The sequence below is a fragment of the Zalophus californianus genome, chromosome 3 (genome assembly GCF_009762305.2).
Source record: "Zalophus californianus isolate mZalCal1 chromosome 3, mZalCal1.pri.v2, whole genome shotgun sequence".
Lineage (NCBI taxonomy): Eukaryota > Metazoa > Chordata > Mammalia > Carnivora > Otariidae > Zalophus > Zalophus californianus.
In genome coordinates, this window is record NC_045597.1 from 59,361,441 (window position 1) to 59,384,186 (window position 22,746).

General features: G+C 35.6%; 1 protein-coding gene across 1 annotated transcript in view; it reads right to left on the minus strand.

The window, feature by feature from the left end:
- KPNA3 (karyopherin subunit alpha 3) overlaps positions 1-22,746 on the minus strand; it is a 95,800-nt gene that overhangs the window by 16,641 nt on the left and 56,413 nt on the right. The window contains exons 3-10 of the mRNA XM_027590500.2: positions 13,988-14,077; positions 13,767-13,796; positions 13,625-13,677; positions 13,403-13,498; positions 10,032-10,117; positions 7,748-7,834; positions 7,215-7,384; positions 5,853-5,897 (exon numbers count right to left, since the gene is read on the minus strand). Of these exons, the coding sequence (XP_027446301.1) occupies positions 5,853-5,897; positions 7,215-7,384; positions 7,748-7,834; positions 10,032-10,117; positions 13,403-13,498; positions 13,625-13,677; positions 13,767-13,796; positions 13,988-14,077 (657 nt within the window). The remainder of the gene's footprint in view (positions 1-5,852; positions 5,898-7,214; positions 7,385-7,747; positions 7,835-10,031; positions 10,118-13,402; positions 13,499-13,624; positions 13,678-13,766; positions 13,797-13,987; positions 14,078-22,746) is intronic.

Consider the following 22,746-nt stretch of genomic DNA (forward strand, 5'->3'; position numbering starts at 1 on the left):
AGTTGTGGGCCACACTGTATCAGTTTAACCTCCAGAAGGGGATGGAGACTGAGAAGGTAAGGGCAGTCATGGGGGCTGTCCAAGCCTATATGACTAACCCCCAATAAATACCCTGCACATCAAAGTTCAGGAGGTTCTGGGCTGATACGTTCATATGTGTCACTCATGGCTGCTGGGAAAATAAAGCACTGTCCTTACAACTCTACTGGGAGAGGAGAACTGGAAGCTTGCACCTGGTTTCTCTTAAACTCTACCCTCTGTGCCTTTTGCCTTTGTTCATTTTAATATTGTGAAAAAATATATACATGTTTATACATGTAAATAGTATAAATATCTATATATATAGGTGTCTGTCCCTGGCACTCTGTCCTGGCACAGAGCTCCTAAAACTCCTGTAATTTCTCAAGCAATAAGAACACTAAGAACATCTCTTGTTCTAGTATCTGCCTTTGACCCTGCCCTGACACAGGACTCCTAAACTCTTATAAATTCCTAAGTGATAAGAGACCTAGGAGCATCTTTTGTTCTATTGAGGTGACTCTGGGTGGGCTCCTGGATGGATGCTGGTTGCCAGAAAGACCAAGCCCAGATTAGAAGTTTGGAGTTTTCAACCCTATCCAGAGAGGGGAGAGGGGCTGGAAATGGAGTTAACAACTGATCATGCCTACAGGAGGAAACGTGCATAAAAATCCCAATAGTACAAATTGGTTCTGTGAGCTTCCTAGATAGAGCTCCTGCCCTTAGGGCCCTCCTGGATTTTGCTCTTTGTATCTCTTCATCTATATCCTTTATCATCTCCTTTAATGAGCTGGTAAATATAAGTGTTACCCTGAGTTCTGTGAGCCACTTTAACAAATTAACCTAACTGAACTCAAGGACAGGGTTGTTGGAACTTCCGAGTTGTTGGAACTTCCGATCTACAGCCAGGTGACAACCTGGGCTTGCAACTGGTGTCTGAAGTGTGCGACCTGAGAGAAATGAATGCTTAACCTGTGGGATCAGACACTCTCTCCAGGTAGACTGTGTCACCCAGTTGGTATCACAGAGACTTGCCTTTTGTTGTGGGGAAAACCCTATACATCTGGCAACCAGAAGTGTCAGAAGTGAAGTAGTCTGTGTGAATAGTAAAGAAGACATACAGAAGATAAACACATAGCTGGGAAGGACTGGGATTTTCCCTACACAGAAAGGAAAAAACTAAGTTTTTCCTAAATGAATCTGTATCCTTTTGCTGTAATAAACTATAAGCATGAGTGTAACAGCTTTTCTCTCTTTCTAGCAGTTCAATGAACCTGAGGGTGGTCTCAGGGATCACTGACACGCTTATCATCAAGTGTCACTAACAATCAAGTCTCCACACATAACCAATCTACTACAACTGATTAATTTCATTTGCACCAGCAATACAATAAGCTAGATATCAAATGTTAGGTAACACTCAAAATTGTCTGGGCATGTTAAGCCATGGATGTACAACTTTGAAAAGAGCAGGAAAACGAAATGCTACAGAACTACTGCAACTGCAAATTAACTTTAAGAAGCACAATTAACTAGAAAGCAATAAACACAGATTGACCTCAATCAGTCCAGATTTTTTCTCTAATCCTAAGGGTTAATAATTTAGTTTTTCTTCTAATGTCACATAGGCATATTGCAATCCATAAACCAACTAATTATCTCCACAACCCAACCCAGCTTCTCCAACATTCTCACTAGTCACTGTCTCATAAATTAAGTCACTCTGGCTGTTTCATTCCTCTGCCTGCTGCTATTCTTGTTTTCCGTTGTGTCCTACACCTTAAAACCCAAATTAGAAAGATGGGTATGACTTCCTCTTTTCTTACCACCGATATTGAACCCAGCAAATTTATCACTGAAACATTTTTAGAGTCTTCTCTTGTCTTCCTGATATCTAAGCTCTAGTACTGGTGCTAATTTTCTCATCCATACTACAAAATCACCACCAATTTGTCGTTCCAACTCCACTTTCCCCTAAAAACTACACTCCACTTAATGGTATGAATCATCAATTAGACCATTATTCTTTGGTTCACTATCAGCTACATAAAAAGGATATATAGCTCTTAAGATGGTATATAAGATGCTGTATGATTCAGAAACTGAATTTCTGCCGTATTTTTCCCTACTCTTTGTTTTTTTTTTTTTTAAAGATTTTATTTATTTATTTGACAGAGAGAGAGAGAGAGAGCACAAGTAGGCAGAGGCAGGCAGAGGGAGAGGGAGAAGCAGGCTCTCCACTGAGCAGGGAGCCTGACGTGGGACTTGATCCCAGGACCCTGGGATCATGACCTGAGCCGAAGGCAGCAGCTTAACCAAATGAGCCACCCAGGCACCCGCCCTACTCTTTGTCTTTATAACTTATTCTTCCACCTCTCTAGTTTTAACAACTGCTTTGCTGGCCCTTCCTCCCTTGATGTCACTGCTCAATTGCAGAGCATTTCTTAGAATTCAACTTTTAGCCCCTTTCCCATATTTTTATGAATCCCTTAAATACTGATAAATAAGTCTGTATTGTGTTTTCCTTCTTAGAATTTTGCTATGGAGGAACAACAAGTAAGTCAGAATCAGTATGTCTGCCCTACAAGAGACTCATAATCTTTCTCTACCAGTCTCATCTTTTTGCTTTACTCCTTCTGATGGTTATGGAATTATTATCCATGTGGACTGCTCAATTAGAAGCCAAAGTAATTTTTATTTTTCCTTCAATTTGATCCTTTCCTCTTGAAGTTCTACTATTTTTTTTCTCTTAATATCCAAACTTTTCCTCTCTTAACCATTACTGTTTCTAATTCAGACCTTTATCAACTTCTTTAAGTCAATTATGATAGCAAAATAAGCCTACTTACATTCATACCTTCCCCATTCCAAACCCTGCATACCTCTTCTAAGTTATTGGACCATAACAGATATGAGCACATCACTCCTCTATTTAAAAATCTTCAATGACTCTGCACTGATCACAAGATAAAGCCAAAACTGCTTAACACAGGATTCAAAACCCTGCAACTTAACTCCCCAGCAAATGTGTTGGGTTATTAACTACCTGTATTCTCCAAACCCTCTAAGTATGCTCCTGAGTCTTTAATATCTTTCCTCATATACCTGAAATGACTTTTCAACTTGACAAAGTACTACTTGTCCCAGTTGTATGACATTAAACAGATTACTTAATTATCTGCCTCTTTTACCACATTTGTAAGAGGGAGATAATGGTGGTACCAATCCCATTTTCATAAGGAATAAATGAGTTAACATATGAAAAGTGCTTGAAATAATGCCTGGCACATTTTCAACCCTTAATAAATGTTAGCTATTAAAATAATCATCTTTGTTACCTCTGTTGCCACTTCTACCACCATCTTTCTCCACATACTTGTTTTAAATGTTACTTTCTCAGTGAAGCTTTCTGGCTGCCAGAGAGAACATGTGCTCTCATAATTAGCAACTTGGTCATTCCTCTATTTCACTTTTGTTTTGTTTTGACACCATGTTCCGTACTTATGTGATCATGGTATAAAAAAAAAGCATAGGCATTGGGACATAGCTTCAAGTCTCAGCTACAGCTCTTATTTATCACATAGGCCCTTAGGTTATTTTACTTTATTGAATTTTAAACTCCTTATCTATAAAATAGGAGAATAAAACTTACCACATAAGGGCGTAGTAAGGTAAAAGAATATTACAGAAATAGGTTCAGCATAGCAAGTCATCAATAAAAGTTCATTCCTTTCAACTCTTTTTACCTGCTACTAATGTAAAGGTCTTAGAAGGCAGGGTCTCTCTGTCTTCTTTATCTTTGAGCCTACAATTCACAGCACAATTCTGGCTTAAGTGGTTAATAATCCATGAGTATTTGTTAAACTTGACAAATATACCTGTAACTCAGTACTTTGCCATTTTAATACAAATACAAAGTTGAAATTCAAATAAACATCATCAACAGATGGTGGAAGATTTCATTTGGTTGTAATCAATTCCATAATGTCCTGGGTTTTGTCTTGATGGCAATATCAGATATTCTGTTTATCTTCCCTTTAATCTTAGCTGTTGGAATGCTTAGAATTAAATTTAGCAACAAATACATTTTTTTTGATATAATTTTACTCTTTCTTGCTGTTAAGATAGTTATTTTTTTTTTACTTTTACTAATAAGTCACTTTGTCACTTTTATATTCATTTTGAAGATAAGATAGTATATGGCTAAACAAGTTTCACTTAATTTTCATGACATTTCAGGCTAATATGTCACAAATGACAAGTTACTTTGGATGCAAAGATTCCTTCCCAGAGTTTAAAGTTCTAAAATGAACTAGAGAAATGTGGTTCAATATTAGCAAAGATGTATTTTCTTCATCCCAATGATAAATCACACACCTAATTCTGGCAAACATACATACATTTGTATTATATATGTATGTAAACAAAGACAGGATTATAAAAAACACAAACATACAGCAAATCAGAAAGATCTTAGCTAGAACAAGAGAAGCCAAATCAATGCTAGATGAACACTAGAATCAATTTTAGATTCACTGAAATTTATTATTTTACTCCATGGAAGAGTAACATTTTGCTTTGCTACATTAAGAGGAGTTTTCAGATTACCTAATAAAAAAATCTGAATATATATAGTAAATTCTTATATATATATATATATATAGTAAATATAAATATATTTATATATAGTATATATATATAGTAATTATATATATATAGTATATATATATAGTAATTATATATATAGTAATATATATAGTAAATATATATAGTAAATTCTTAACTAAATCTCACGTAATGACCAAATCATCTGAAAATGCCTTTGCATTTAAAACTATACTTGATATTCTTCAATACTATACCTCCAAAGGTTGTCCTGGGAGGCAGTGTGGTTTCATTGAAAGCACACAAGATCTGCCATCGGAAGATCTCAGTTTTTCTTTGTTTTTGTTTTTTTAGAAGATCTCTGTTTTGAACATCAACTCTGATTCTTTTTTTTTTTTTTTAAGATTTTATTTATTTATTTGACAGAGAGAGACATAGCGAGAGAGGGAAACACAAGCAGGGGGAGTGGGAGAGGGAGAAGCAGGCTTCCTGCCAAGCAGGAAGTCCGATGTGGGGCTCGATCCCAGGACCCTGGGATCATGACTGAGCCGAAGGCAGACGCCTTAACGACTGAGCCACCCAGGCGCCCCAACATCAACTTTGATTCTTATAAGCTCTGCAACCTTGGATAAATCACTTAATCTTTCCCTGAGGCCCAGTTTCTTATTCTATAGAATGGTGGCATAATATCTATCCTATTATAAGAATCAAATAAGATTTATTTTTTTAAAGATTTTATTTATTTACTTGAGAGAGAGAGACAGAGCAAGAGGGGGGAGGGAGAGGGACAAGCAGACTCAGTGCCAAGCATGGAGCCCAATGCAGAGCCCAATTGAGGGCTCAAGCCCATGACCCTGAGATCATTACCTTAGCCAAAGAGTTGGACGCTTAACCGACTAATGAAGTTTAAAGAAATATGAAGGTACTTTATAAAGTTTTTACCACTTTATAAATATGATACTTAAAATAATATGAATGACACAGATAAATAACTACATATGTGAAATTTCTCTGAAGTCAGTATTTTTTTTGGAAGTCAGTATTTTTGCTATCTAGATGATTTAAGATATAAAGTTAATAAAACCTTAATCCTATTTCTGAAAAAGATATACATTGTGGAAGCTTCACAAGTTAATAAAATATATGCTGACACTTACAAAAGTCTAAAAAATAACCCTTTCAGTCCCATCAAGAGCAAAATCCCAAATCTAAGATTCTACTTTACTTACATTTATGTCCGTATGATATATAAGGACACATAATGCTGGCAAAATCTGAGGAAAAAAGATAAACAATAAGTAACACCAGAGTTGATGAATATGTTTTTGTAAAAATGAATAACTGTGATACAAAAAGCAGTAAGTACTACTTGCAGAGCAAGAAAATACGTTAAATTTGTATGAATCTCTATTAGGAAAATGAAAATCTGATTTTAATTCAATCTGAATAGTTCAGATGTCCAATATCCAAATAAATCTGGCAGAGATTAATGCACCTTAAAGGAAAAACAGCTGTTTTCAGTAACTTTATTACATAGAATGTCAAGTGGAAAGAATGAAGATGCAACTATACAGTACAGCTAGCTTAAAAAAAGCTGTTGTTTTTTTTTTCTTTTTTGGTAAAGATTTTATTTTTAAGTAATCTATATACTCAATATGGGGCTCAAACCTGAAACCCAAATATCAAGAGCCACATGCTCTATCGACAGAGACAGCGAGGTGCCCCTAAAAAAAGCTATTCTTAAAATTGTCATCTCACTTACCTGCTTAAAGAGTAAGATAAGATTTTATTTAGTTACTTCAGTCAAATTAAATTTTCTGACTTCAGATTTACTCAAGAAAATTACAACCAGTACAAAATATACAGTTTGCTGAATTCAGGCCTTACTATCTTTTTTTTTAAATCTGGGATGGAGGAATTGGGGTTGGGGGGATCACACTAAGTACCCTTTCCATAACAGCAAAACCCAGAAGCTGGTGAAAGATGTCAATTATAAAGTTTCATAGTTAACATTTTTTGACATTGTCAAGTGATTAAAGGTTGCATAAGTTTTAAAAACTTAAAATACTCAGATCCATTTACAACTTAAATGTAAACAGAGAAGTTTTTTATTTTGTTTTAATTAGCAGATTTAACACAGTATGTCACACATTTAAACACTGATTTTGTTAGAAATCTAAAGAAATTTCAATTGGACTTAATGTAAATTCATTCAAGAACATTTGCATATAAGTACACTAGTTTTATCTGTAGCAATCCCTTATTTTTTTAGTAATAAACCAACAATGCAATGTAGTAATAAAACCTCTGAGATTTGGTTTTCTCCTTTTGCATTTTTCTTTTTGAAAGTTGTTTTTGTTATGAAAATAGTCATTAAAAAATAAGAATTAGGGTGGACTAGCATTTCGTCAGGTGCCATAAGATACTCAACTTTCATTTCACAGGAGTCAAAAATTAAATATGATATGTTATTAAAAAAATCTCATACTTGCAATGAAATAAGTATATGCATTATTTCATTCCCTGAATGAAAATCGAAAGCATAAACATAGGGAAAATATACCATCTGGGCTTTGCAATTCTTCATTTACCTCCTGAACTGTCTCCATAGGCGGTGGGGGGTCCTTATTCCTGCAGAGATTGACAATGACCCATGTGACGTTCCGAAGGAAGGTGATGGGAATGGAGGGATTGATGAAGGACAGAAGAGGTTTGACAACTCCCAGTGATATGACATAATCTCTACATTGAGGACCATCACCTACAGAAATGAAAATTGTATTTAAAAAAAAATTACATTCAGGATGAGAAAGTCTGAAATGTATGCAATGGCTCATGTTGGGACACTGATGTTCTATGTTTCCTCACCATTAGTCAAGGGCATCAAGTGTTGCTGTTTCTCCATATTTTGATTTGGAGAACACAAATTTAACCTACCAATCCTGATAACAAATTGCGTATCTGTTTCAAGAGGTACCATCTTAAGTTAGTATTTATGAGGCAAGAAGACAGTCAACCCACGTTAAAATTAGAGGAAACATAGGATGTAATGGCTATGCCAATGCAGGAGAAAAGTTAATTAAGATTCTTAATTGGAGTCTTTTTAAACCTAAATCCAACTTACCTATAATGTTTCCCAAGGCCCATACTGCTTGTTCACAAACGTTCTGATGTGGTGAATGGAGAAGTCTCAAAAAAAGAGGTACGGCATCTATAATAATTAACAAACATTGATACTGCAAAATGTTGAAGAGTTTATAGATTTCAGACTAAATAAGCTGATAAAATATACAGAACCTGGCACATTATGGTTACCCAATTACAGTTCACTGAATGAATAAATGTGGCAAATACCTTTACCCTAAAAAAGTTAATTTTAGCACTTTCCCCTAGTAATAGTCAAGTAACACACCTACTGACAAGATTTAAAAGTTGCTATTATATATCATTAACTAAAAGAAAACAGCAGCGGGCGCCTGGGTGGCTCAGTTGGTTAAGCAACTGCCTTCAGCTCAGGTCATGATCCTGGAGTCCCTGGATCGAGTCCTGCATCGGGCTCCCTGCTCAGCAGGGAGTCTGCTTCTCCCTCTGACCACCCCCCCATGTGCTTTCTCTCTTTCATTCTCTCTCTCTCAAATATCTTAAAAAAAATAAAAATAAAGCAGCAGCATGAAATTTTTCCTATAATGCATTTTAAAAAAAGAGAGAGATCCCCCCAAACACATAAACTTAGAATACTTTAGTCAATATGATCCCAATCGCTGATACGGGATTTTACCTAAAGAACTGATCATTCCCGTCTCTGGCTTACCTTATATATTAAAATAATTTATCATTATAATCTTTACTCTTACATAATTTACACATTAATGTAAGTTCTAAAACACTGGTATATAGTCACTCCAGGTAGGAAACTAAACATAAGTTAGATCACTTTTTCTTAAATTTCAGTCAATTGTGTACAACTTCCAGGATTTTTTTGTTGTATCTCTGCACTACCTGTATTATTTACTTAACACTTAAATTAAAATCAACTCACACTTTTTACAGCTTTATTGAGATATAATTTACATACAATATATCTGTTTAAGTATACAATTCAGTGGTTTTTAGTATTTATACAGAGTTGTAATAGTTATCGCTACAACTTAATTTTACATGTCCATCACCCCCAAAAGAATGCCATATCCAAAGCAGTCCTACTGCCCACTCCTCCAGCTTTAGGCAACCATTTAATTTGCTTTCTGTTTCTACAGATTTTCATATTTTGGACATTTTATATAGATGAAATTGTATGATATGTGGGATTTTTTTCTGGTTTGGCTTCTTTCAATTAGCATATAGTGTTTTTGAGGTTCATCCATACATGGCACATATCAATGTTTCATTCTTTTTATTGCTGAATAGTATTCCATTATATATTTTGTTCACCTACGTATATCAGTTAATGGATACTGGGATTACTTCCATGTTTGGGCTATTATGAGTATTCATACAAGTCTTTGTGTGGATATGTTTTCCTATCTGTTGGGTCCACCTAATAGTGGCATTGCTGAGTCATATGGTAACCCTTTGATTAGTCTTTTGATAAGCTGTTTTTCCAAAGAGGCCACATCGTTTTACATTCCCACTAGCAATGTATGAGGGTTTCAAATGACCTCACATTTGTAATTTAACTAATTTTATCACTTCTATAAAACAGAGGACCAGTATCACTTACCAGTATCACAAATAGAAAGTAACCAAAAAATTAAAAATTCAAATAAAACATTGTTATTAAATTGTACCTACTAGTCTCTATTAAAAGCCCTAGTCTAAAACCTGCTACCTTTTTGTTACAACTAATATCTAACTGGGAACTTTCTCCTTTGAAATATCTGAGAGTGGTATTCTCACTAACTGATTCAGTGTAATTTACTGCTATATCATATACTACTTAAAATCATCTCCAGTGCCACCTAAAGCCAATTATGCATCTCACACATTAAGAGTACTTGGTGACATCTAATTTTTTCAAAGAGCTTTTTTTGTCAGTTTGGATCAACACACTAATCATAGTTAGCCCATCCTGAGGTGGGCAAAATTTTAAAAATGTATGTTACAAGTTAAAAGGCGTAAGTTACTCAGCACATCAGAGGTACTACAAACTGAAAATTTAAAACCTGTTGTTAGGAGACAGTCTCTACCCCAAAAGATAAAACTCTGTTCACTTTTTAGTAACCACAATTAAGATTATTTAGTGATAGATTAATGATAGCTATGGGAAAGATATCAACCATCAAAAGTAACTCATAAAATTCACTGGTTTAAAATGTTTTAAGATAAAATTCAGTCTTTACAATAAAACTCCACTTCCTTGCCTTTATTTTTTAAAAATTCCCAGTAAGTAAGGATGTTAATTTACTTACTAGACTGTACAACAGCTTGAGTCTGTGCAGAAGTTCCTGATGCTATATTAGTTAACGCCCAAGCAGCTTCAAACTGTAATGAAGGACTGTAAAACACAATAAAAAGTCTTGAGACACATAACTTCCAGTTAAATTTATGACCCACAGACCTATATGGTTATCCTTTACCCTGTCCTTGAATTTCACCTTGTTATATCCAATTGCCTGACGGATATCTCCACCTGACTGTGTCACTGGCTTCCAAAGTCAGTCAATATAAAACCTACTTGTTTCTGTCCACTGGTAGTTGCAATATTTAGCCAGTCATTATTTTCCTTGACTCCTTCCTCTCCCATAAGCATCTAATCAAAAAGTCATGTTAATTTTACCCCCTAAATATTTCTTATATTTATAGTATCACTCTTAAAATCACTGTACTAGTTGAGGTCCTCACCATTTCACTTGACTACTGCTACAGCCTCTAGACTGGTCTTAATGCTGAGACCCCATCTGATCCACTACATCATCTGCTTTACATACTGGAGATATTACAAGTTTGTACAATTTTACTGAAAAGATGAGATCATTACAATTTAGAACTGTGATAAGACCTCACAAAGAAAGTGAAAACTGAATTAAATTTTCAAAGACATAAAGAAAGAAAGGCACTAACAGCTGGAAATACAAATGAAAGTATCACGGGTGGGATAACCATGATGTGTAAAGATGACAAGGAATAGATCAAGAGAGGGGAAGCTAAGAAAGTATGCAGAAATGTAACAGGGGATGAAACTGGAAAGGGTGGTTATCAAGTCTGGGTGTATGGTGGAGCGGGTGGTGGTGAAGGGGAGGAGAACTCAAATCCCAAGCTTCAGAACTGGGAATTTATTCTATAGACATACTAAGTATAGAGGGCTACTGAAAAGGAGAGTAAAGAAAATAATGTTGGAGTCCATCGTATGTAGAATGGACAAAAAAGGTTTAAGGCTGATGGAGAGACCTGTTAAAAGGAAATTATGTACATCAAGTTAGGATAGATGGTTGAAAGAATATAAGTTCCTTTAAACAGAATACCAAGGTGGGAGGGGGTGGTAGTGAGCAAAAACTGAGGAGAGCCAAAGGTCAGGGGGCTTAGAACAAAGCTCTATAAATATCAAAGAAAGTAAGGTTGTTAGTAACGAGGTTAGAGAAACCCAAGAAGGAAAAAGATTTTAAGGAGAATAAATGTCAGAGATAGAAAAAGCAGTGAGGTCAAAAAGATGGGCCAGATAAGAAAATGGAGTAGCAGATAAGAACTGCAGGATGAATTTCGGCAAAAGCAGGAAATATTGGAGGCAGAGAAGAAGCAAGGGGACAAGAAAATCAAAGATGATGAGTTTATGTTGTTCTCGGCTGGAAGAAGAAAGGGTTATTGGGTTATTATATTAAGCTAGTATAGGCAGCCTAGCAAAATCCTGGAAATGAGGGCCTTAAATGAGAAAACAGGGAGATATAAAAAAATAAAATTACAAAGCAGGGAGTGTTCTAAGATAACATTCGGAAAAAAAAAAGAAAAAGAGAAGATGTAGAAAAATAATGAGTGTAATAAGTAAACAATAAATGAGCATTTATTTTAAGTTTGATACTGTAGTGTTTTGTGTATATTATTTCCATTCCTCACAACCACCTGATTTTATTGATCAGGTATCTGAGGATCAAAAGCCACTTGGGTTTTGATCGATAGCAAGCTCTAGATTTAAACCAACATCTATTTGGCTCCAAAGTCTATGGGCTTCTATATGATAACACAATTCCCCATGAAAAATCCATAAAGTCAAATCCAAACCACTGACAAATTTTTTTTTTTTAAGATTTATTTATTTATTTGTCAGAGAGAGAGCGAGGGAACACAGGCAGGGGTAGCGGCAGGCAGAGGGAGGAGCAGGCTTCCCGCTGAGCAAGGAGCCCGATGCAGGACTCCAACACAGGACCCTGGGATCATGACCTGAGTGAAAGGCAGACACTTAACCAACTGAGCCACCCAGGCATCCCGACAATTTTATTTTTACTTTGGGCGGTAGTTGTACAGGCCTGTATATATTTTAGCATAATTTTTGTATATATGCTACATTTCACAGACAGACAGACACACACACACACGCACACAAATGAGCCCAAAGGCTGGAATGAAAAGTAAAAAAAAAGAGAAGGAGATCAAGGGAAAAAGGGGTCCCTAAAGCAGAGGTAGAATAGACTGTTTTTTAAACAGCTGAAATAAAATTTATTTTTACTTAATTACTTGTTACAGAAAATATACATGATTGAATAAGGTAAGTGTTAAGCATTTTTGGAAAGATGGTCGTAGCACACAAAGCAGAAGGAAGTATTTTTAAATAATAAAAATCCTTTGTGGCAACATTTATATTTCACTATTTTATCTAGTCAACTGAAAACTCCTTGGCCAACATTTAGCAAAATATACCAAATTTTAGTCTAAAGGCTCTCAAAAGCACAATCAGCATTTGTTTTAAAATATTCTGGAGTTCATGGGGCGCCTGGGTGGCTCAGTCAAGTGAAGCATCTGTCTTTGGCTCAGGTCACGATCCCAGGGTCCTGGGATCGAGCCCTGTGTTGGGCTCCCTCCCCTCCCTCTGCCTGCCGCTACCCTGCTTATACTCTCTCTCTCTGTCAAATAAATAAATAAAGAAAATATTTTTAAAAATAAAATTAAATAAATAAAATATTTTGGAGTTCAAACTTACATTCTTCCCAGTTAATTCAAATTGATGAAGTTTAAGATACAGTACTCTGGGATATCTCTAAACATTAACAGAAATGGGGCCACATCTCAAAAGATACAAAGTAGTGTTTTTTCCTTTCTATTCTGGAAAAGAATAACCTGCTTTTTAATTTACCACAAATAAAAAGCATATTATTAGACAATTAATCATGGTTGGAGTTCTATTAAAGACTTTGCAGAAGATCAGTGGATCAGCTGGAATATTCCCAGGGTAAGAGCCACTCAGTTCTGGAAATCATTCATGTTGACTCAGTCATGAGGTTAATCTATATATAGACTCATAAGCAAAGAGTGACTCAAACACTATTTGGGCTATTTTAAAATATTACTCAGAACAAAAATAAAATAAAGACTATAAATATTTGAAGTAAGTTGGAATAGGCAATAAACAGAAGCTAAAATTTTCCTAGAAAATATACACATACTTCAAAAATTTTAAAAAAAGTACTTTAGGTCTTCTGAATATGATCACAGAATTAGAAAATTACATAAAAATATATAGCAAATGAAAAACATAATAAATGCAAAACCTAACTGAACCCATTAGTTAAATTATAATCCCAAATTTTCAGTTAACTGAAAAAAGTGAACAGAGACTCAAATCCATACTTACTTATCATCCCTTTCTAGACATTTGACTAGAATTGGTAAAATCCCAGATTTTATTAGGTCATCAATTGGCGGGTTTCTGTCACTGGATAATAGCTTTCTAGAAAAAGAAATATAAGAAATTAATTGCTATAATTTTCAAACTATGAACAGAAAAAACAATGTATTACTTCTAGACTACCAGCTAAGACACCTACAATAACTCTCTGGACAAATTAGTATTTACCTTGCAGCCTGAACAGCACTTAACTGGACCACTGGGTTATCACTTGTGGCATTCTGTAACACCAAATGTAAATTTAAGAAATTTTAAAAATATCAATTTCAAAACACTTCAAAATGAGAGTTATATTAAATTAATAACATACCTGCAATATAGCTTCTAGTGTTACATTTTGCTTAAAAGGAAAAAAAGACAGTTCAGGGAAGAGTTTTTTAAATAAAATTACATTTATTAAGTCTATTTACTAAAGTTATGAGTTAATATACATTAATTATCATTGTAAAACTGGTCTTAGATTACAAATGAAGTTCTCTGCTTATAATAAAAATTACTGTAAAAACACTTTATAACACCAAAGTAACTTACTGCTTTAAAATCAGCATCAACATCTGAATCTTCTAAACTTTCTTCTTGGGGAACATTTCTTTTTTTCAGTAAGTGTTCATCTCTTTTGTTCTGGATAAGGAGAACGTGAATTAAATGTACATACTACAAACCAGTAACAGGCTACCTTCTAGATTTGGTAACAAAATTAAGTGGTGACAGTACAGCTTTCACACACACACACACACACACACACACTATTAAACAGCAATAGTTCTGACCAATATCATGCCTCCCAACCTTTAATAAAGATTCAAATTTGGGGATGCATTATTACTATAAAAGTCTAGCAAATTTACATTTTACACACACACACACACACACACACACACACACACACTATTAAACAGCAATAGTTCTGACCAATATCATGCCTCCCAACCTTTAATAAAGATTCAAATTTGGGGATGCATTATTACTATAAAAGTCTAGCAAATTTACATTTTAAATGGTACGCTAGCTTTCATCTATTTACTAAAGCAAGAAGTCAGCTAGATGGGAAAGAGTTCAATGCTCAAATGTTAAGGTTTGTATGCTTGTTGGGAATGTGGGGAATGGGAATTCATTAGCATAAATACCATATACTTGCCATCATCTCAGATATAAACTCTTGCTATCTGGCTTTTACAAACAAAAATTCTCTACAAGCAAATATGGTTCTACATTTTATGGGATTTCAATTGTTTGTAATAGCAGCAACATATGCCATTTCACATAATTTATCACTGGGTAAATCAATCTTCTTTTAAGTTTACAGTTTGTCTAATGGAACACTACATCAAAAAACTAATGATGTACTGTATGGTGACTAACGTAACATAATAAAAAAAGTTTATAGTTTATCTATGGAATTAAGTCAAAATAAATTAGATAAAAGACTGAATGATTTCTAGGGCGCCTGGGTGGCTCAGGTGGTTAAGCGTCTGCCTTCAACTCAGGTCATGATCTCAGGGTCCTGGGATCAAGCCCCATGTTGGGCTCTCTGCTCGGCCAGAAGCCTGCTTCTCCCTCTCCCTTTGCCCCTCCCCATGCTCACGCACACCTGTGCTCGCTCTCTGTCTCAAATAAATAAAAATCTTAAAAAAAAAAAAGACTGATTTCTAAAATCCTTCTCAACTTACAATTTCAGAGGGTATACTATCTAGTCTTCAATACAATATTTACAGAAGTTTTTGATAACAGAAATTAACTGAAGAGGTATTAATATTGATGTTAAAATTCAGATCAAGTAGAAAGTTAAAACTGGAAATATATGTGTATCTGCAGTTTACTGGCTTATCTGCATTAACACCTATTTTTTGTCCTATGTAGAAGCATACTTGTTTAAACAAACTGAGGCCTATATATATATATGCTAATCATCAGAGTACCTACCAACCTGCACTTCTATCACAGCATACTTCTTTAGCAACTACTCAATCAATTCTACATTATTTTTAAATTAATGCATCTCACAAATATTAAAATCCATGCACTGATATATTATAGTCTCAAGTGGCTCTCCACAAAAATCCTTATTAATTTATAGTGGAAAAACTTGGCAGACAGCATCTTGACCAATTGACAAAGGTTATCATCATGAGTAAAGAACAAATCCATATTGTGTGCCTTCTGGTCTCATGCACTGAGAAAACAGTATCACTTCTGCGGTAACAACAACCTGAGGAAAGTCAGACAAACCTAAATCTGCCATTCTATAAAAACTAGTCTGTCCTCTTCAAAAATGTAGTCATGAGAGATAAAGACTGAAGAACCGTCTGATTGAATGAGATTAAGGAAACATGACAAGTGCAATGTCTAATCCTGGATTGGATGTTGGATTTTTTTTTTTTTAAGATTTTATTTATTCAACAGAGAGAGAGACAGCACAAGCAGGCAGAGTGGCAGGCAGAGGGAGAGGGAGAAGCAGGCTCTCCGCCGAGCAGGGAGCCGGACGTGGGGCTCGATCCCAGGACCCTGGGATCATGACCTGAGCCAAAGGCAGCCGCTTAACCGACTGAGCCACCCAGACGCCCCGAGGATGTTGGATTTATAAAGGACATTATTAGGAACAACTAGCAAAATGAGTCAGGTCTATGAATTAGATGGTAGATATTTAGTCTGATAATCTGACAAATGCACTGTGGTTTACGTAGGAAAGTATGTTTTTATGTTCATAAAAATGAACTGACAAATTAAGGGTAATGGGGCATTATGCCTGCAACTTAACTGTTTCAGGAAAAAGTGTGTGTATGTGTGGGTATGTAAATCAGAGAGAGAGAGAGAATAAGGCAAATACAGAAGAAAGCTAACAAAGAAGCTGGGTGCTGAGTAAAGAGTGAAGAGTGGTTTTTGTACTAACGTAAATTTGAATTTCAAACTGCAAACCTGAAATTGTTTCAAAACTGAAAAAAAAATCTATGCATTGTACTTTGTGATTTGTAAAATGGTTAACCTTAAAATTTATTATATTTTAACATTTCTTGGAATTTAAACGTTTCACTAAGGTTTATCCCATTCAATTTTTGAGTCTGAATAATCAAGCTTCCAGAGGCTTTTTTTTTTTTTAAAGATTTTATTTATTTATTTGACAGAGACACAGCGAGAGAGGGAACACAAGCAGAGGGAGTGGGAGAGGGAGAAGCAGGCTTCCTGCTGAGCAGGGAGCCCGATGCGGGGCTTGATCCCAGGACCCTGGGATCATGACCTGAGCCGAAGGCAGACGCTTAATGACTGAGCCACCCAGGCGTCCCCCAAAGGCCTTTTAGGAATTGTACTCTCTCCATTCCTCCAACTCCCCCAGATATTTCAGGCATAAAAACAATACACAGCATAAATATAACTAAAACCTCCTATATACACAGATGCCCAATACAGGGATAGCATTTTATCCTAATATATGATGCTTGTGGTCTTTGTTTTTTTTTTAAAGATTTTATTTATTTAATTGACAGAGAGAGAGAGAGAGAGAGACAGAGAGGGAACACAAGCAGGGGGAGTGGGAGAGGGAGAAGCAGGCTTCCCGCGAGCAGGAAGCCCGATGCGGGGATCGATCCCAGGACCTTGGGATCATGACCTGAGCCGAAGGCAGTCGCTTAACCAACTGAGCCACCCAGGTGCCCCGCTTGTGGTCTTTTTTTGGGGCAAGGAAACTCATTTCTATTTCTTTTATTTTCCCCCTACCCCCCTCCCCTCTAGAACCCTCAGTTTGTTTCTGAGTCCATAGTCTCTCATGGTTCATCTCCCCCTCCGATTTCCCCCCCTTCATTCTTCCCCGCCTGCTATCATCTTTTTTTTTATTAACATATAATGTATTATTTGTTTCAGAGGTACAGGTCTGTGATTCAAGTCTTACACAATTCACAGCGCTCACCACAGCACATACCCTCCCCAATGTCCATCACCCAGCCACCCCATGCCTCCCACCCCCCACCACTCCAGCAGCTCATTTCTATTTCTAATTTGCTAAGATCTTTTTCTTTTCCTTTTTAGCCACAAATTGGTGCTTAATTTTATTAAATTGTGCTTCTTTTGCATCTATTGATATGGACATATAATTTTCCCCTTTCATCTGTAAATGTGGTAAATTAACTGATTTTTTAGTGTTAAACTTAGAACCTTGCAATGTAAAAGTTACACGTTTACAAGACCTGGGATAAACCTTTACTGCAAATTTTAAAAAGATATTCATTACTGTACTTAATTTGCTAATATTTGTTTTTTGTTTTTTGTTTTTTACCTATGTTCATAAGTGAAACTGGCTTATAAGCACCTTTTCTCATGCTGTCTTGGTCTCATTCTCGATGTTATGGTTTTGCTAGCCTCATAAAATGGGTTGAGTAGTATTACCTCCTTACCTTCTCTAAAATCATTTAATAAGGCTGAAATTATCTGTACTCTGTATGTTTGCTGGAGTTCTATCAGCAAGATTACCTTTTCTTTCTCACGGGGTTGGAAGAGGTTAAATGTTTCATTATTTATAATTTATAATTTATTTTTAGATCTATTCAGGTTTTTCATTTCTTCTTGAGTTAGCTGGGTAAATTATTTTTTTTCCACTAGGAAATTGTTCATTTCAGCTAAGTTTTCAAATCTACCGGCATAAAACTGTTTATATTCAAATTGTGGTAGATTGTTTGCAAAAATGGCTAAAATTCCCCTTCCCGTATCTGTGCCTCTGCATAGTTTGGTCCTGCCCTAATTCTAGATGTGGCTGTTTGACTTGCTTTGGTAATGGGACATTAATCAAATGGACTTGAAAAGTGCTTACACATCTGAGAATGCCCTCTCTTGCTGCTATTAAAATTCTAAAACCACCATGTCAACAACACTGTGCTAACCTGGTGGAGGACGAGGCTATGTAGAAGACAACCAAGGTCTCATCCAAAAGCCAGGAACTTGTGTGAGACCATCCACAGATCATCCATAGATCACCAGCTGACCAGAGATGAATGAGGGAGCCCAGCAGAGATCAGCTGAACTGGCCCAGACCAGAAGAACCCCTCTGCCAACCCACAGAATTATTAGCTGAATAAAATGGCAATTGTTTTAAGCTACTTGGTTTTGGAGTGGTTTATTATGCAGCAAAAATTAAGTGATGTACTAATATTTTAAAACTTAGGCTACAGATACATTAATATGCCTTTTAAATTCCTATTATTCTTTGTTCTGTATCTCTACTTGCTATAAATTTCTCTTGTGAAGTACATTTTTAACTGTATTCCACAGGTTCTGACATGTAATATTTTTCCTATTGTTCATTTCTAGGTAATCCTAATAGCCATTAAGATTTCTGTGATGCTCAAGGTATTCAGAAGTGCTTTATTTCTTTTTTTCACAATTATGAGATTTTTGTAACTATCTTATTCCCAGACTTCTAATCTAATTGTATAGTGATCAGAGAATATAGTCTGTACAACACTGTGAAATTAATATTTGCTTTATACCAGAATTTCCTGAACCTTCTCAGTCCACACTGTAGGCCAAAGGAAATACCTAAGCTTTCCTATTCAAGTAGTCAGGTCCAAATGACTTAATAGTCATTGGCAGGGGGTTGTGGAGCTGTGAGGGGTGGGGGGTTTTAGGGTCATATAAACTGAAAGAAAAAGCATCTCACTTCACTCTTAAACAAAATATGTGATTAAAATGAATGCAGTGAGATCTATTTTTTAAATTGTGAACTACCTTAATATCTAATAGTTCTGTGGTATCTGAAAGATGTTAAATGTCACTATGTTTCTCTTAAAAATTTAGAATATCCCAAATATCCCTTTGGGTTCATCACGGAGCCCCATGGTACCTCAGTGCACAGTTTGGAAATTATAGCTTTATACTATCACAAAACCATTTTTCATGGGGTTTTATATGTGTTTTTAAAACAACACTTGCAAATTAGGTTACTTAACTTTTCTTTCCCCTGTCAATTGGTGTGTTTATTAATGACAAGAAAATCTCCCACAATGATTATGTCTTTGACAAATTCTCCCTTGTAATTTTGTTCATTTCTGCTTTATATATATTTGGACATATGTTATTAAGCGTATACAAGTTTAAAGTTATTGTAGCTGCATAGTACATTGTTTCTTCTATTAAAAATTAAGTGATAACTCACAAATTTGAATTGACAGCATCCTAAAATAAGCCAAAAATATCCTAGGGCATGAAAATCATATTTCATTCTTAACAAAACAAGAACTATGTACAAGCCAAGGAAAGGTAATCCCTGGGCAGGTTTCTGGTGATCTAATTAATTATGTAATATTTATTTCTTTTTTTCACAATTATGAGATTTTCATAACTATCTTATTCCCAGACTTCTAATCTAACTGTAGAGTGATCAGAGAATATAGTCTGTACAACACTATGAAATTAATCATCCAAACCAGTAACTTAAACTGTCCCTTTACTTAACAACCTAGAGATTTTTACCCTCCTAGACACTGTACTTCAATAAATTCAGCATCTATAAAAGGTATCTCTTTCTTTTGTCAAGTGGGAGGACAGTGCAGAAGATAGGGAAACTAACCTAGTTTCAACACCTACTTTATCTACACACACACACAGAAATTAGATCCATTTCTAAAGTTCCTTTAAAAATCTATTATTAATCTTGGGGCGCCTGGGTGGCTCAGTCGTTAGGCGTCTGCCTTCGGCTCAGGTCATGATCCCAGGGTCCTGGGATCGAGCCCCCCATCGGGCTCCCTGCTCCGCGGGAAGCCTGCTTCTCCCTCTCCCACTCCCCCTGCTTGTGTTTCCTCTCTCGCTATGTCTCTCTGTCAAATAAATAAATAAAATCTTTAAAAAATAAAAATTAAAAAAAATCTATTATTAACCTATTACCCAACTATGTATTTAATCCTTTTTAACTTTGTTTCCTGACTATTAGGATTGAACCACATGGAATTAACACTTTGTAGGTTAAGAAGGTTAATTATGGACAATTTCTAAGACTCAGTCTAATATTTTTTGAGTTAAAAAATTCTGTATATCTATCTCTATATAAAGTTCTTTTTTATTCCCAAATTTCTCTCTTCATCTTGAAAAAGTGGCTGAACATTCTATACCTAAATTTGTGGAATAAGTCAGCAATCACTTCTTAAACATGTTATGAAAAAAATAGGTATTTATCAGCCCCATTTTGAACGTGACATAATTAAATTTGTTTTTATCGAGCAATATATTCATTGTGTTAAATCTTATCTAGTTTTAGTTCCTGTAAAATTAAAATCTCTGCTTTCACAGGTGAGTATGGGGATACAGAGAACCAGGCTAAATTAAATTATATATCTAGGAGACGTCAGTTACGATTTGAACCCCAGTTGTAGCTACAGAACTATTTCTTAAATATATTCTACAACTTGCTTTTTTTTTCCCCCCTAAGTAGCCCAACTCTGGTTGCATCTAAATGCTTTTAAAGAAGTAGAAAAAAGGGGCACCTGGGTGGCTCAGCTGCTTAAGCATCTGCCTTCAGCTCAGGCTATGATCTCAGGGCCCTGGAATCAAGCCCGGCTTCAAGTCGGGCTCCCTGCTCAGCAGGGAGTCTGCTTCTCCCTCTCCCTCTCTCTCTGTCCCTCCCCTTTGCTCATTCATACTCTCTCTCAAATAAATAAAATCTTAAAAAAACGTAGAAAAAAATACTCAAAAGATAAGACCTTCCTCTCAATATTAACATTTATGAAATGATACTACCGCTGTGTAGATACATGAATATTCACCCACAAGTTTTATATGTTATATTTACATTTTAGCCATTCTCCTTAATGTATTATACTCTGAATAAAAAATTTGAAAAAACTGGGGCACCTGGGTGGCTCAGTTGATTAAGCGACTGCCTTCGGCTCAGGTCATGATCCCAGAGTCCTGGGATCAAGTTCTGAATTAGGCTCCCTGCTTGGCAGGGAGTCTGCTTCTCCCTCTGACCCTACCCCCTCTTGTGCTCTCTCTCTCTCAAATAAATACATTAATTAAATAAAATCTTAAAAAAATTTTTTTTTAAAAAACCAAAACACTATTGGTTCATCAATCATGTAAAAATCTGACAACAGAAATTATTCTTCCTGAAGGATCACTTAACTAACCTTATCAAATGGCTGCTTTATTTTGGAGTCTTCTTTACTAATTTAAGGTTTTACATATGATCATTTCAATAGATGCAGAAAAAGCATTTGACAAAATACAACATCCATTTGTGATAAGAACCCTGAACAAAGTAGGTTTACAGGGAACATATACCTCAACATAATAAAGTCCATATATGAAAAACACACAGCTACATCCTTAATGAAAAAACTGAGAGCTTTTTCCCTAAGGTAAGGAACAAGACAGGGATGTCCACTCTTACCACTTTTATTCAACATAGTACTGCAAGTCCTAGCCTCAGCAATCAGACAACTTAAAAAGAAATAAAAGGTGGTGTGCCTGGGTGGCTCAGTCAGTTAAGCATCCAACTCTTGATTTTGACTCAGGTCATAATCTCAGGGTTCTGATGGAGTCTGCCTAAGGTTCTCTCCCTCTCCCCCCACTCCCTCTCTTTAAGAAAGGGCATACAAATTGGTAAGGAAGTAAAACCTTCACTCTTTACAGATGACATGATACTCTGTATAGAAAACCTGACTCTACCAAAAACTGCTAGAACTGATAAACTCAGTAAAGTTGCAGAATACAAAATCAATATACAGAAATCTGTTACATTTCTATTACCAATAATGAAGCAGCAGAAAGAGAAATTAAGAAAACAGTATTATTTACAACTGCACCCAAAATAAAAAGATACCTAGGAATAAACCTAATCAAAGAGGTGAAAGAACTGTACTCTGAAAACTATAAAACACTGATGAGAGAAACTGAAGATGAGACAAAGAAATGGAAACACATTCCACGCTCAAGGATTAGAAGAACAAATGTTGTGAAAATGTCCATACTAACCAAAGCAATCTACACATTTAATGCAATCCCTTTTAAAATATCAATAGCATTTTTCACACAACTAGAACAATTCTAAAATTTGTATGGAACCACAGAAGACCCCGAGTAGTGAAAGCAATCTCAAAAAAGCAAAGCAAAGCTGGAGGCATCAATATTCTAGACTTCAAGCTATATTACAAAGTTGTAGTAATTAAAACACCATGGTACTGGCACAAAAATAGACACATGGATCAATGGAACAGAATAGAAAACCCAGGAATAAACTCACAACTACATGGTCAATTAATCTTTGACAAAGCAGAAAAGAATATCCAATGGGAAAAGGACAGTCTCTTCAA